The sequence below is a fragment of the Desmodus rotundus genome, unplaced genomic scaffold (assembly GCF_022682495.2).
Source record: "Desmodus rotundus isolate HL8 unplaced genomic scaffold, HLdesRot8A.1 manual_scaffold_100, whole genome shotgun sequence".
NCBI lineage: Eukaryota > Metazoa > Chordata > Mammalia > Chiroptera > Phyllostomidae > Desmodus > Desmodus rotundus.
In genome coordinates this window covers 188297-201375 of record NW_026527153.1, presented here as the reverse complement: position 1 = coordinate 201375, position 13079 = coordinate 188297, and the positions used below count along the sequence as shown (strand labels likewise).

General features: G+C 63.4%; 1 protein-coding gene across 1 annotated transcript; it reads right to left on the bottom strand.

The window, feature by feature from the left end:
• Nucleotides 1-285: 285 nt before the first annotated feature.
• On the bottom strand, nt 286-9026 carry GRM2 (glutamate metabotropic receptor 2). Its single transcript, XM_053917689.2, has 5 exons — nt 8526-9026; nt 5345-6182; nt 2851-3926; nt 756-936; nt 286-593 (listed from the first exon to the last, which is right to left on the bottom strand). Exons 1-5 carry the CDS (start codon nt 8970-8972, stop codon nt 520-522), a joined length of 2616 nt encoding a protein of 871 aa, XP_053773664.1. The 5' UTR covers nt 8973-9026; the 3' UTR covers nt 286-519.
• Between the last annotated feature and the right edge of the window lie 4053 nt (nt 9027-13079).

The following is a 13079-nucleotide window of genomic DNA, read 5'->3' as shown; positions in this document are numbered from 1 at the left end:
TCCCCGCATCCAAGTTAGAGAGTGGTTTCTTTTTAAAATAAAGACACTTTATTTACAGATAATACAAAATAAACCACAGGACAAACTACTGTGCAGGAGGAGGGAGGGACAGCCCCCTTCATAACCCCCCTCCCCCTCCCAGAATAACTTATATAAAAAAAGTAAAAAGGCCCTAAAAGGAGGGAGGGACAGGGCTGGAAGCACCTTTGCTGATTGGGGACTAGGGCCTGCAGTCCTCAGCCACCCTGTTCCAACGCCAAGTGGACCCTTGGCTTGCTCCCTCCCTGGAGTCCCAGGTCTGGCCGAGAGGGGACACACTGCAGGGGCCGTTGGTGGCTGTTGCAGAGGCTCCCAGGCCAAGGCCCCACCTTCTACTCTGAAGGGTTGGAGTGAGGAGGGGTCAGTGGCGTGGGGTGGGCATTATTGCAGGGCTCCAGACAACTTCCTCCTGGCTCCAGATACACGGGGTCTGCACCGGGTCCCGGGGAGCAGCCGTGCCGAGGCAGGGGTATGGGGTCCTCAAAGCGATGATGTTGTTGAGTCCACCACCTCACGACCATTGCAAACAGTGGGGACAAAGTGGGAGCCAGACCCTGAGGAGAGGAAGCTGGAGATTGGGGCTGACCCCGAGGACCTCCGGAGAGGGTGCACAGTAGCGGCAGAGGGAGGGCCCCCTACCCCCACCCTCTCCTGTTCCCAGCCAAGGGATCTCAGCAGCCCAGGGAGCGGAGGAGGGCATTAGGGTGGACGCTGACCTTGGCCGAGGCTGGAGCTGGCCCTGGCTGCAGTGCTGCCGAAGCGGCTGGTGGGTGCGCGGTGGGTGACCACGTTCTTCTGCGGCTGGAAGAGGATGATGTGCAGCTTGGGCGCGAAGAGACAGCCGAGCACGACCGAGCCGCTGAGGCTGACCGACACACACATGGTGGTGGTCTGCACCTGCGGTGGGCGGGGGCGGGGATGAGTCTGTCCCCAAGGCTTGGGCCTGGCCCCAGGGTCCATGCCCCCCGACCCCGCCAAGGCTGTGGCGCAGGGGGTGGGGGAGATGTAAGCATCCAGCCCTGGGCCTGAGTCTGTTCGCCAAGCCCCAGAGGGTTTCTAGGGAGGTTGGGCACAGTCCCAGCATGAGCCCCTGGGGACTGTCTTCCCAGGGAGACTGAGTTCCAGCTGTGGGTGTGATCATGCGGGGGAGCATGTACACGTGGGAGTGTGTGTGCACACGTGTGTAGAGGGAGGCAGGTACAGAGGGCTTGTGTGTAAGTGCAAGGACATTTGTCGGGCGTGTGTATGTAGGGGGCAGAGAGTGTGTGTAGCTGTGTGGGTGCAAGTACAGGATGCAGGTGCAGGTGGGAAGGTGTGAGAGTGTGCCAGGTGTGCTGACGTGTACACATGTGAGTGTGGGCATTCATGTGAAGGTATGTGTGTGTTTGTGCACGTGAGTCGGCAGATGCATGTGTGAGTACTGTGTGTGCCGCAGGCGAGTCCTTAGCCACCTGTGATTGGCATGCAAATGCAAACCATATGCAAATGCAGGCTGAGTCAGAGCAGTCCCACCCCCTAGCCCTGGCCTCCACCACCCAGGCAGGTGGCCCAGCAGGTGCAAGAGCAGCCAAGCCCAGCCGACCCTGGTCCCCAGCGCTGCCCACCATACCTCCGTCCTGGGGCAGGGGCCTTTGCAGGGACTCTGGCCTTGATTTTCCTGTTCCTTTAATTGTTAAGGTTGTCAGCTCAGACCCTGCTCTACACTCCCCAGCTGAGTGACCTCAGACAAGGGACTGAACCTCCCTGAGTGTCCGTGTCTTCGTCTGTAAAACGGGGAGAGCCACGGAGTTCACTCCGGTCGTGAGGATCCACCACGATGCTCCCTTCACCATGCAGAGCCTAGCGCCTCTGTCACTGCTGCCGGGAGGCCTCCCCAGCCACCCCGCCAAAGCAGCCACTGCTCCCTGATGTAAGGGGGCCCATGGGGACACACAGTGACAGCTGGGGTCCAGGGCTCACCTGTTGTACCCGTCAACAACCCTGTACCCCGATCTCTGCCCCTCTTTGCTTCACCTCCCCACCTCCCTTGCTCTCAGCTCTCAAGCCCAGAGTCACACAGCCCCAGGGCACCACGCCACATGGCAGGACTCCAAGGAGCAGCCAAGATGGCCCCTCTGGAGCTTCGTGGCTCCCTCACCTGCCATCCTCACCGCAGCTCTCCCCTTCACCTCTGCTCCCTGTCCAACATTTGTGCCTCCCTCCCCATCAGAGGCCACGCACACCCTGTGCTCCAGCCAGCCGTCCCCACCTTCTCCACCCTACCCAGCCTGCCTTCCTGCAGAGCCCAGTTCAAGGACTCCTCTTTCAAGGAGCTCCCCCTGATTTTTCTGCACACACACATACAGTGTGCACCTGATTACTACCAAACACACGGCCTCTTCCGCACTCCCACTGGGGCCTTTGTCAACCGAAACCAGTTGGCAGCACTTCCGGAGTTGGCTCTTTAGTCAATCTCCTGCTCGCCCACTAGCCCCAGAGCTCCCCGAACAGAGCAGAGGTCTCCCCACCACAGCTGACGGGGCAGGGCCTCTGCTCAGACACACTGCACACTCCCACCCCCAGACTAGAGGACCTGAGTCCCAAAGTCTGTTATCAGCTCCCTCCAGCTCCCCTGCCTCCCAGGCCAGCTCCCCAGGCCCCACTCAGCCTTCCTGCCTTCCTCGGGGTCCAGTCCCAGCTGGGCCCCCACCAACTGGGTGCCCCGGGTGAGCATTTAAGCCGTCAGAGCCTCCGAGGCATCAGAAGATTACAGAGGTACCGGGAGATGGAAGGTCCAGTGTCCCACCCCAGCCTCCGCAGCGGGCAGCTCACCCGGTAGTCGCTGGAGGTGACGTAGAAGATGGGCAGGAAGGCCAGCCAGATGATGCACGTGGTGTACATGGTGAAGCCGATGAACTTGGCCTCGTTGAAGTTTTCAGGGCACTTGCGGGTCTTGAAGGCGTAGAGCGTGCAGAGCGCGATGAGGAGCACGTTGTAGGCCAGCGAGCCCAGCATGCTTGCGTCCCGGTGGTTGCAGCGCAGTGTCACCACCTCCCGCCGCTCGGGGGCTGTCTCCTTGCCCGTGCCCGGCGCCTCCACCACCAGCCAGGCGACCACGATGAGCAGCTGGCCCGAGATGAGTGCCAGGCAGATGGCCACCTGTGAGGCGGGACTGATGAAGCGCGGCCTCTGGGCTCCCTCCCGGGCCCCCCCGAAGATGCGTGCAATGCGGTTGGTCTTGGTGAGCAGGGCCGAGTAGCAGATGGAGAAGGCGGTGCCCAGGCCCAGGCGCCGCAAGGTGCACACCGCGGTGGAGGGCTTGGCGATGAAGATGAAGGTCATGCAGTAGCAGAGGAAGACGCCGCCCAGCAGGATGTAGCAGAGCTCCCGGCCCGAGGCCTTGACCACGGGCGTGGCGTTGTGCCTCACGAAGACGCCCAGCACGAAGAGGGTGGCTAGGGAGCCGAGGCAGGCGATGGTGACCGGCCCCACGGCCCAGGCGTCGCCCCAGCGGATGTACTCCTGCGGCAGCTCGAAGCAGCCGGTGAGGCTGGCGTTCGGCCAGTAGCCCAGGCCGCAGTCGGCGCAGGTGAACTCGTCCAGCCGGTACTCGTAGGGCTGGCAGGGGATGCAGAGCCAGCAGCAGCCCTCCCCAGGCTGCACGCTCTTCACCTCGTTCTGCAGGCAGGGCTCGCTGCAGCGGGAGGCGGGCAGCGGGCCGGCGGAGGGCGAGGCCCACGGGATGAGGCGGGTATCCAGGGTCAGGCCTTCGGCCCAGTAGCCCACCTTCTGGTAGCGGTAGCGCCCCCTGCCGGCCCTCAGGTAGGTGAAGATGTTGTAGCGGCCGATGCCGTCACCAAAGCGGTCGAAGCGGACCTCGCTGTGGGTGTCAGCTGGGCGGAAGGGGGCTGGGGGAGGCGGAGGGAAGGAAGAGGGGTTGGGCCCCCGACATGACCTCAACGCCCCCCCTCCGTCCCCCGAACATGGAACCCAAACCCCAGAGCTGGGCCGGTCCTCATCCTGCTCCTCACCGCCCCCACAAAAGCCGGCCTTGCCCTACCCATCGCTGTTGTGCTAAATCAGAGCCCTCCCGCAGACCCCGACCCTAAGTCCCCATCAGAACCCCAATCTTAAAGGCCAGGCATCAGCACAGACCAAAAACCCCCACTGACCTCTGGCCACGACTCCCCAGGCCCAGGCCTAGACCAAATCTCCACAGTCCGCCAACCCAGACCCCAACCTGAGCACAGCACACGCCACGTCTCTCTCCCCAAACTCAACACGCAGACCCACAGAGCCAAACACACGTGGCCTCAGGTCTGGCCCCAGCCCTACAAAATCCTGGCAACGACAGCCCTGGTGCCAGTCCCTGCTGGTCCTCACACTGACCCCAGGGTGCGCCAAACCCCAGCCTCAGCCGTCAACCGAAACCACCGATGGTTGCCTGCATGGGTTTGCAGGAAGCTCACATACCATGTCTACTCCTCCCACACTCCCCTGTGACCTTCCAGTCTCCTAGCCGTGCTCAGGGGGCCACCCCTGCTGTGCTGGGTCCCAGTGAGAAGTCAGGGTTTGAACTAGCAGCTGATGTACAGCTGAAGGTTCCCTGGTGCTCGGCGCAGCCTGGGATCACACGCAGGTCCCCACAGCCCTTACCCACGCCACCCAGCCTGGAAGTCCTGAGCATCCAGCTCAAGCCCACAGTCCCTCCCACCGAGCCCAGCCGGGCCCCCTGCCACGTAGGCCCCAGCAGCCTCTGACTGCCCTGTCCCTTGGAAGGCCGGTCAGCAGGAATGGCTGCTCGATTTGGCCCTGGGCCCGTGCTCCAGGCTCCCTCACAGCTGTGTCCTCTCCTTCTGTCCCTCGGGGATCTGTCCGAGGTGCTCATTTTTCTTAAAACTGGGGCTTTTATTAAAATAACTTCCGGTTTGAAGAGGCTGTGGCCACCATGAACGGAAAAATCAAGCAAAGGAACAGGCATTTTCCCTGGAAAACTGTCATCTAACGCTCACTTCCAGCCCGCCCTCACTTGGACGCTCACCGGCCCGGTCCCTGTGCCCTGTGAGCTAAAGGGGCAGGAGAGAGAGAGGGAAGTGCCCAAGCAGGATCTGAGACCCTCAAAGTGCAGGAGTCGGCCAGACACCATAGTCCTGGCTCCAGCTGGGGTCCTTTCTGCCTTGCCACCCTTGTCCTGGCTGTGACACAAGCCCCCTGGTGAGACCCTTACTTGGAGACTATTTTCATAGCTAAGCAATGGAACCTGAGGGCCTGCTCCCGCTCACCCTCCGACGCCAGCCGCCCAGTGGACGCCGGCCAGCACCATTACCGTCGAACTTGACGTTGAGCACGAAGTCCTTGTAGAGGCGACGCCCGTTGACAGGCCGCATGGCATCACAGAGGCGGGTGGTGTTGGGACAGAGGGCACGGTGCATGTCGTGCAGCGCGTGGGCCATGGCGTACACCGCGTTGACCACGAACATGATCTTGGACTCCTGCTCGAAGGGCACGGCCTGCAGCGAGTGGGCCGCGCAGTCTCGCTGCCGGAAGCTGCAGTGGAACCTCTGTTCCCAGAACTCGCGGAACCAGGGGTTCCGGCTGTTGTTCCAGGGGTCCAGGCTCCGGAAGTAGGAGGCGAAGTCGCGGATGGGGTAGGAGGCCAGCTCGATGGTGATGGCGCCCTCGGCAGCCCCCTCGCTGCCTGCTACCACGCTCTCCAGGGCCCCCCAGCCATCGCTGGCCACCCAGGTGAAGCTGGCGTTGAGGCGCTGGGTGGCAGCGAGGAGCTCGCGGGCGTCCTCGGACCTGGTGAAGAGGACGGCCACACGGGCACTGGGCTTCTGCAGCAGGGCGCGCACCACGCCCTCAAAGGCGGCTTGGCTCATGGCGCGGCCCACCTTCTCCGAGGTGGCCACGCAGATGTTGCGGGCGCGGGCCTCCAGCTCAAAGGCTTCGATGCCTGTCTCGCCGTAGTCACCCTCTGATGCCACGGTGGACACGTAGGTCCAGTTGAAGAAGCGGAGGATCTCGGCCATGGCCTTGGCTTGGAAGAAGTCAGGGGGCACTGTGCGGGCAAAGTAGTCATAGCGGGACTTGTCACTGAGCTTGGCGCTGGTAGACGCGTAGCTGATCTGAGGAATCTGAAATAGCCGCAGCAGGTTGGCCACCTGGGAGAGGGGTGGAGAGGGCAAGGGTCAGAGACAACTGTGTCCCCTGCAGCTATCTGTCCCTCTGGTCAGCCCTGAGGTCCCCCCTCTGCCCCAAAACTTCAATCCTGTCTTGATGTGTCTTTCCCCGGGGACTGGAGATTTCTACCCCTTTCCCAGGACGGGGGACAGCAGACCCAGGGCTGAGGCACCACAGTCCAGAGCTGCCTGCTGTCCCGATCCCCGCCGCTGTCCCCCTCAGACATGTGGCAGTAGCAAAAGTCGGGAGCCAAAGGGAAGCCCGAGTCATGGGTGGAGAGAGGCAGGTGCTCGGCTGCACAGGGGACAGACAGCATCTGGGGTGCCCAGGGCTCTTAAGCAGATACCTGGTTGGGGCCTTAGCCCTTCCCCAGAGCCAGTCCCGATGGGATGATGGAGAAAGAAGGAAAAGGCTCCCCCAGATCTAAGGGCCCTCAAGCATCGGTCTCCACTCAGTGCCTGAGACTGAAATAAACAAGGCTTCCTGCTTTCCACTGACTGCCTGGAAGCCCCTCTGCCACCCCTGGCAGCTGGGCCCTGCCGCCAAGAGCGGGGTCCGGCCGAGGACCTGGTAGGGAGGTGGGAGCAGGGAAGCTTGGGGTTCCGCAGGAGGAACCCAGGTCCCAGACTTCACCGGGGAGAGACGGCTTCCTCCTTCTGTCTCCACACCCTCTCCTCCCACACCTCCCACCTCTGGGGCCCTGGGCAGGTGGGCAGACCCCCCTGGGCCTCGGTCCCTTAACCCTCCCTTACAAGGCCACTGGGCAGATAAAACTGATAATGCAGTGAGGCCTCAGTGCCAGGCACACGGAAGGTGGTAGGGATTTGGGGAGGGAGAAGGGGCAGCGATGAGGGGGAGCCATTAACAGGCAGGTGTGGCTTGAGGATGAAGGGCCAGGCCTGGTTTTGTCCCAGACACTGAAAAGCAGACTGTTACTGAGGTGTGACCCCTGGTGAGGAGGGAGGAAGGGAGGTAACTTGACCCCTGGAGATGAAGGCATGGGCCCCGGAGAGAGCTGTGGGGAGGGGGTCCTGGGAAAGCCCCCAGATGCTCCTGTAGACAGCAGCAGGTGGGAGGCTGCTTGCCCACAGCAGCCCCCAGCCAAGGTATAGACGTTGGGGCTGGCCAGCCACACCGATGCAAGGCAACTGGCCACGTGCCACTGCTGGGACTGGCAGGACCGGGAATTCACTCCCTGCAGCTGGGGTGGGGTGGGGTGCAGGGAGCAGGCCTCCCCCACCCCAGGCCAGAGGCTGCCTCCACGGTTCAGGCAGCTCTTGCTTCATTTCTCCTGAAGAAGTGTCCCAGGTCAGGAGTCCAGGCCTTGCCTTTGATAATGGGCCCTCGGCCATTCTCCGAAAGAAAGCTGGGGCCCAGCCCAGACCCTCCTAGCAACCTGCAACCCTGATCCCAGTCCTGGCCTCATCTTCCACCTGGGCACCTAAGGGGCCAGCAAGAGGTGGGATCCGTCAGGGACGGGGAGGGGAGGGTCCTCCCTGGGCTAGAGCAGCCAGGTGTGCCTGAGGACATGGGGGGGGCATACCCTCTGCTTGACCCTTGTGGGCGAGCAGGAGGAAGGAGGGCCGGGTGCTTCACTGGAAGACCCTGGGGGGCCTCCCCCTTCTGCTTGCTTCTCTTCCTCCTGGGTCTTCCACTCCAGTTTCTCTCCCGTGGGCTGCTTCTGGCTGCTAAACCTCACCTCTTCCTGGTCCATGGCGAGGTGGTCTGATGGACCAGGAGGGCCCCGGTGGGAGCCTGTGGCCCATGCCTCCCCTCAGCGGGGGCCTGGATGGCCGGCCTGCCTCTCTCTAGCACTCAGCGTCCTCTCCTGTGACAGATTAGCCAAGCGAGCAGCCCACGTGGACTGCGCCCTGTGGCCTGCCAGGCCCCGATGCATGCTTTGTGTATATCCCCCTTACTTTTCCACCACACCTGCAAGAGCGGCAGTGTTATGAGTCCCATTTTATGAGGAGGAAACTGAGGCACAGAAGAGAGAAGTGGTGCCCAGAGCCACGCAGGAAGTGGAGGAGCCGGGGCTCAAACTGGAGTTCTGCCCTGACAGGCCTGGCTGTTCAGCTTCTCGGGGCCGCTTAGCATCAGATGTGGGGGGGGGTTGGAAGTGGCGTGTTTTCCCTGCAATGCCTTTAAAAATGGACCCCCATTATGTGATGGGGGACATTTTCCCAGTCTTCTGTAAAAAGCTACTCAAAGGAAGCTTCTAGTTCCTCTTCCAGTGCACGGCAGCTCCCAGCACCTGCTAAGTGGGCATCTGGGCCCCGCCTCCAGCCTGTTCTCCGGCCCCGATCTGAGCAGCCCAAACGTACCTGGATGGAGACGTCACTGTAAGAGCCGCCAATGACACCGGTGATGGCGGTAGGAGCATCGTCGTGGGTGGCGTAGGAGCCATCAGGGCAGATGTGGCGGGAGCCATCTGCGCCTCGGCTGAGAGAGGCGCGCACGAAGTCCAGGGCCTGCTCCAGGGCGTATGTGTCCTTGGAGCAGCTGTCCAGGATGTGTGCTCCCAGGCGCACGCCGGGCAGCAGGTGCGGGTCCCGGTTAATGCGGTCCAGAGCGAACAGCATGGCCTCCAGGCGCTGGATGCCCCGGTGCTGGTTGATGGGCCCGCACTCCTCTGAGGGGCCACCCTTCTGGTGGACCGGGAACAGCCCTCCCAGCACCAGATCCCCCTCAAGGGTCAGCACCTTCTTGGCTGGGCCCTCGGCCACAGCGCCCCACAGCAGCAGTGCTAGGAGCGCAGGCAGTGACCCCATGGCCCCGAAGAGGGTGGATGGGTCCAGCAGACCGGAGCCTCCGGGGGATGAGAGTAGAAGCAGCAAAGCCAAAGAGAGGAAGAAGTAGGGAGCAGGAAAGGACAGACAGGAAGAGAGATGAGGAGGGGCCTGGCTCCTGCAGAGAGAGATGGACAGACAGACAGACAGACAGACAGGAGAGGAATCTGAGAGCGGCTGCCCCTTCTGACTCTGCCTCCCCCGGCCCCCCTTTCCCAGGCACTCAGGAGTCAGCGAGAGCCGACGGCACAGACTAGGCTGAGAAGCGCCCGGGCCACCCCTCGGCCTGTCCCTCAGCTCTGCCCTGACCTGGGTCTGGAGATGGGCCCTGTGCCCATCGCAGCTCAGCAGAGAGGGTGGGAGACAGAGCGAGCAGGAGACCCCAGCTGACGCCAGTGTCACCATGAACAGAAGAGTGTCCAGAAGCCGGCGCAGCCCTCCCAGGGCCCCAGGGTCAACAACCACACAGCAGAGGCCAGGCTGGAGTCCCGAACTTGGGGTCTGGCGCCCACCCCGGGCCTTGGCTTCCCTGACCGGGCCACTGCTGGCTAAGACCCCACCCACAGGGGAAGAGGGAGGGAAGGGTCTCCAACTGCTCATGAGAGTGGAGGCCGGGAGAGCATCCAAGGGCCCCAGCTTTTGGTTCTGAAAAAGCCACCCCCAGAGCCTCCTGGCTGCGGGAGTGAGAGACTTCAGGCCCTGGGGGCTGGCAGGAAGGTGGCGAGGCTGGTCCCAGGGAGGGACGCCGAGGTGGCCACAGGTCTGAAGTCAGCAGGGCACGTAGGTGTGAGCACATGTGTGTGTCTGGGGTGGGGACAGTTCATCTGGTGAAAATCTCAAAACCAGTGCTAAGGGGAGGCATCTCAACATCTCAGCTCTACGCAGAATGCTGTTTGATACTTGGTCTTCGTTTCCTCTCCAGCTCAGAACCAAGCAAAGTCACCATCTCCAGTCTCCCCATCCTCAGCGTCTGGGGCCCCGCTCGCCCCGGCCCAGCCTTCAGGGGCCCTTCCCTCCTCTCCACCCTGCGCCCCATCACGTGCAGACTGCCCACACAGACACGGGCCCCGCACACTCTCTCACAGTCACGAAGGCTTGGGAAGCCAGGAGAGGGGAACTGAGCAACTAGTTCAAGGTCCCCATGTCCTGGCCACAGAGGTGGAGGCTGTCTCCTCACTTTGCCCCCTCAGCTCCCCAGGGTCAGGGACTGGGGTCCTGTGGGTACCCCTGAAAGCAGCAGCTCAGCCAGGCAAACAGGAGAGAGAGGCAAGCATGAAGACCAACACAGATGGGGCCAGGGACCCAGATGGGGGCTGAGGCCCAAACCCTTCAAGACCACAAGCCTCCCACAGAGGTGGCAGAGACCAAAGCTCTCACGGATGGGGACAGAACCGGAGAGGAGCCAGAACCCTGGAAGCGGGCAGCCCCAGGGGCCTGGGCCACACAGTCCGGGCAGGGAGCAATCCAGCCCAGAGGCTGAGACAAAGACAAGGGGCACAGACAGAAAGACGGACCAGAGGACAGAGGGGCAGGAGGAACGAAGAGCGCCGTGCAGGGCGTGAGCGGTCTGGAGAAGAAAGGCGGGACGCCTGGGGCCGTCTTCCCGCTTCCCAGAGCTCCTGGCGAACGCGGTCTGGACACCCCGGTCCATCCCAGCCCGGGCGCCCCAGAACTCCAGGGCCCGCGGGATCCCGGGAAGTGGGGTCGGGACCCACAAGGTCAGCTGTGGCCACGGCTCCACGGGCTTACCCTACCTGGCGCGCCCGGCTGTGGCGCGAAGAGACGGAGAGGAGAGGAGAGGAGAGGAGCCGGGCTCGGGGCTCCAGCTCGCACTCACAGGCTCACTCCAGGCTCTGCGCTCCCCGCCAGCCCACTAGCCCGGCCGCTTTCAATCGCCGCCCGCCCCGCCCCCAGCCCAGCTGGCCCGCCCCCAGCCCCTCCTCCGGGCCCGCCCCACTCCCCTGTCTCTTCCTCCCAACCGAGCCTCCGCCTCCCTCCTCGCCCCGCCTCTCTGGCTCAGGTTCCTCGCCGGCTGGGGCTCGGAGCTGTCCGCCGCGTGGTGCTGACACATGGGTGCTCCCGCTAGGCGACGGAGCCGGGGCCTTAAGGCCCCCTCCACCCCGCGGTCCCACTGCGTCCCAGAGAGCAGCAGGCCCGGGCACGGGTGCAGGAAGGTCACGGAGCCCCGGGAGGTGGGCCCAGTGCTGTGGGTTCCCATCTGTGAGAGCAGAGGGGCTGGGCCTAGCTAGGGTTGCAGGGGCCACTGGGGCGCATGGGAGATGGGTGGAGGGCTTAGACCTGTCTGTCCCTGCACGCATCCAACCCCCCCACTCCCGACGGCAGCTCAGTGCATATGCCAGGCCCGGGAGGGGGCCTGTCTTCTTCAGCCCTGTGTGAGAGCCGGGGCCTGAGTCACTGGGAGGAAAAGATGGGGGGTGGGTCAGAGGAGGATGGGGCCTCCTCTTCCTTCCTGCAGATGACCTTTAAAGCTAACCCCCCCACACCCAACCACCCAGCCCTGACCCCCCACGCTGACCACTACCCTCATGTCCAAAGGGGGCTGGGGCCTGCAGGGCCAGGGACTAGGGCCAACCCTGGGCCTGGGGGACAGCTGGGACTGGCAGGAGATCTGTGAGGGAGGGGACTGGGGAGAGGCTCCTGAAACTGGCTGCTGTGTAGGAGGGAGCGGGAGAGGGAGCCCGGGCAGGCCCCCAGGAGGGGTGGGGGGTGATCCGCAGTGCTGGCCTGAGCAGAAGGATTTGGGGTGGGGAGGCTGTGCGGCCTGCCCCCAGCAGGCACACACTAACAAGCGCTAAGGAGCTCGGGAGTCCCCACTCTCGTCCCCTGGCGCTGCCCTTGCCCCCGCAGGTGTCAGTGGAGAGCGGCTGGCTCAGACACATGCTAATGAGCACACGCCAAGGCCAGGCCCCTCCAGCACACACACCTCCTTGCGGTGCTCGAGAGGCAGCTGTGGGGGTGGCAGTGTCAGCAGGAAGGGTAGCCTCCTTCCCTGGACACAAACCCGATGCCCCACGGCTCTGGAGGGAGCACAGCTGTGAGAGGGATGCACACATCGAGCCCAAACAAACACACTCCGTGGCGGATGGGAGGCGATGTGGCAGCCGGAGGAGGGTTCAGAGCTGTCAGACGGGCTGGAGAGATAGACAGGCTGTTTTCCAGCTCCGGCTGCGCTCACCCTTGCCCGCTGGCTCTGTGACCGCTCCCCAGGGTAGGTGAGTGATGGGCCGGGCCCCTGAGCCACGGGGCTGACAGCAGGGTGCTGAGGTGAGAGGAGCCACACTGCCACCGCAGCCCACTCACCCTGGCCGCCAGCCTCACAGAGGCCGTGGGGCTTTCCATCCAGGGCCAGCCCCAGGGGTCCGTGACACGCCCGCAGAGCCGCCGCACCCGGACACGGAGCTGCACCGGTGGACAGTCACACGTAGCAGTACACACTCGCTGTACATGCAGACACAGCCACAACACTCAGCTTTGAATGTGGACACACCCAGAGCCGCTGCACACGGACACGCAGGCATAGACAGAGCCACACGGCGCACTCATGAATAATAAAAGCCACCCCGGCTCAGGAGGCTCGTCCCCCTGCCCTCTGCCTCGTGTGGACACACCCAGAGCTGCACTCATGGGTGCCTGGCTCACAGACCTGTGGCTTTACATGAAGACATGCAGAAAAAGACAACTTCACACATGAACACACAACCACACACAGCTGTGGACACAGAGCCACACACAGGCATTAGCAGTGTGTGGAAATCCTCCCCCAGGGATGGTCTGAGCCAGCCAGTCTCACACCCAGTACCACAACCACGGGGCAGGGGGACACACGCAGCACAGCCCAGTGTGCACGGAGGCGCAGGCGGCCCCCAGGGCTACCAGCAGCAGGCCCATCCACGGTGGCACGCACAGAGGCGTTGTGCATGGACGCAGGCACTAGCGGGCAGGGCAAGCACGTCTTCCTGCCGGGCAGGCGCCAGCAGGGGCCCAGCTCACTCCAGCCACAGATACAAGTGCATCCCTGGGAGGCAGACAAAGGCAGGCTGTGAGCGCCCCACCCCCGGGCCCTGGAGG

What these genes read in the sequence shown, in the direction of transcription:
- GRM2 (XM_053917689.2), bottom strand. Translation starts at nt 8,972, where the DNA reads ATGGGGTCACTGCCTGCGCTCCTAGCACTGCTGCTGTGGGGCGCTGTG. An exon ending in ACAGTGACGTCTCCATCCAG is followed by an intron (nt 6,183 to 8,525) that starts GTACGTTTGGGC and finishes CCCCTCTCCCAG; the next exon opens with GTGGCCAACCTGCTGCGGCT. An exon ending in GCTCAACGTCAAGTTCGACG is followed by an intron (nt 3,927 to 5,344) that starts GTAATGGTGCTG and finishes CGCCTCCCCCAG; the next exon opens with CCCCCTTCCGCCCAGCTGAC.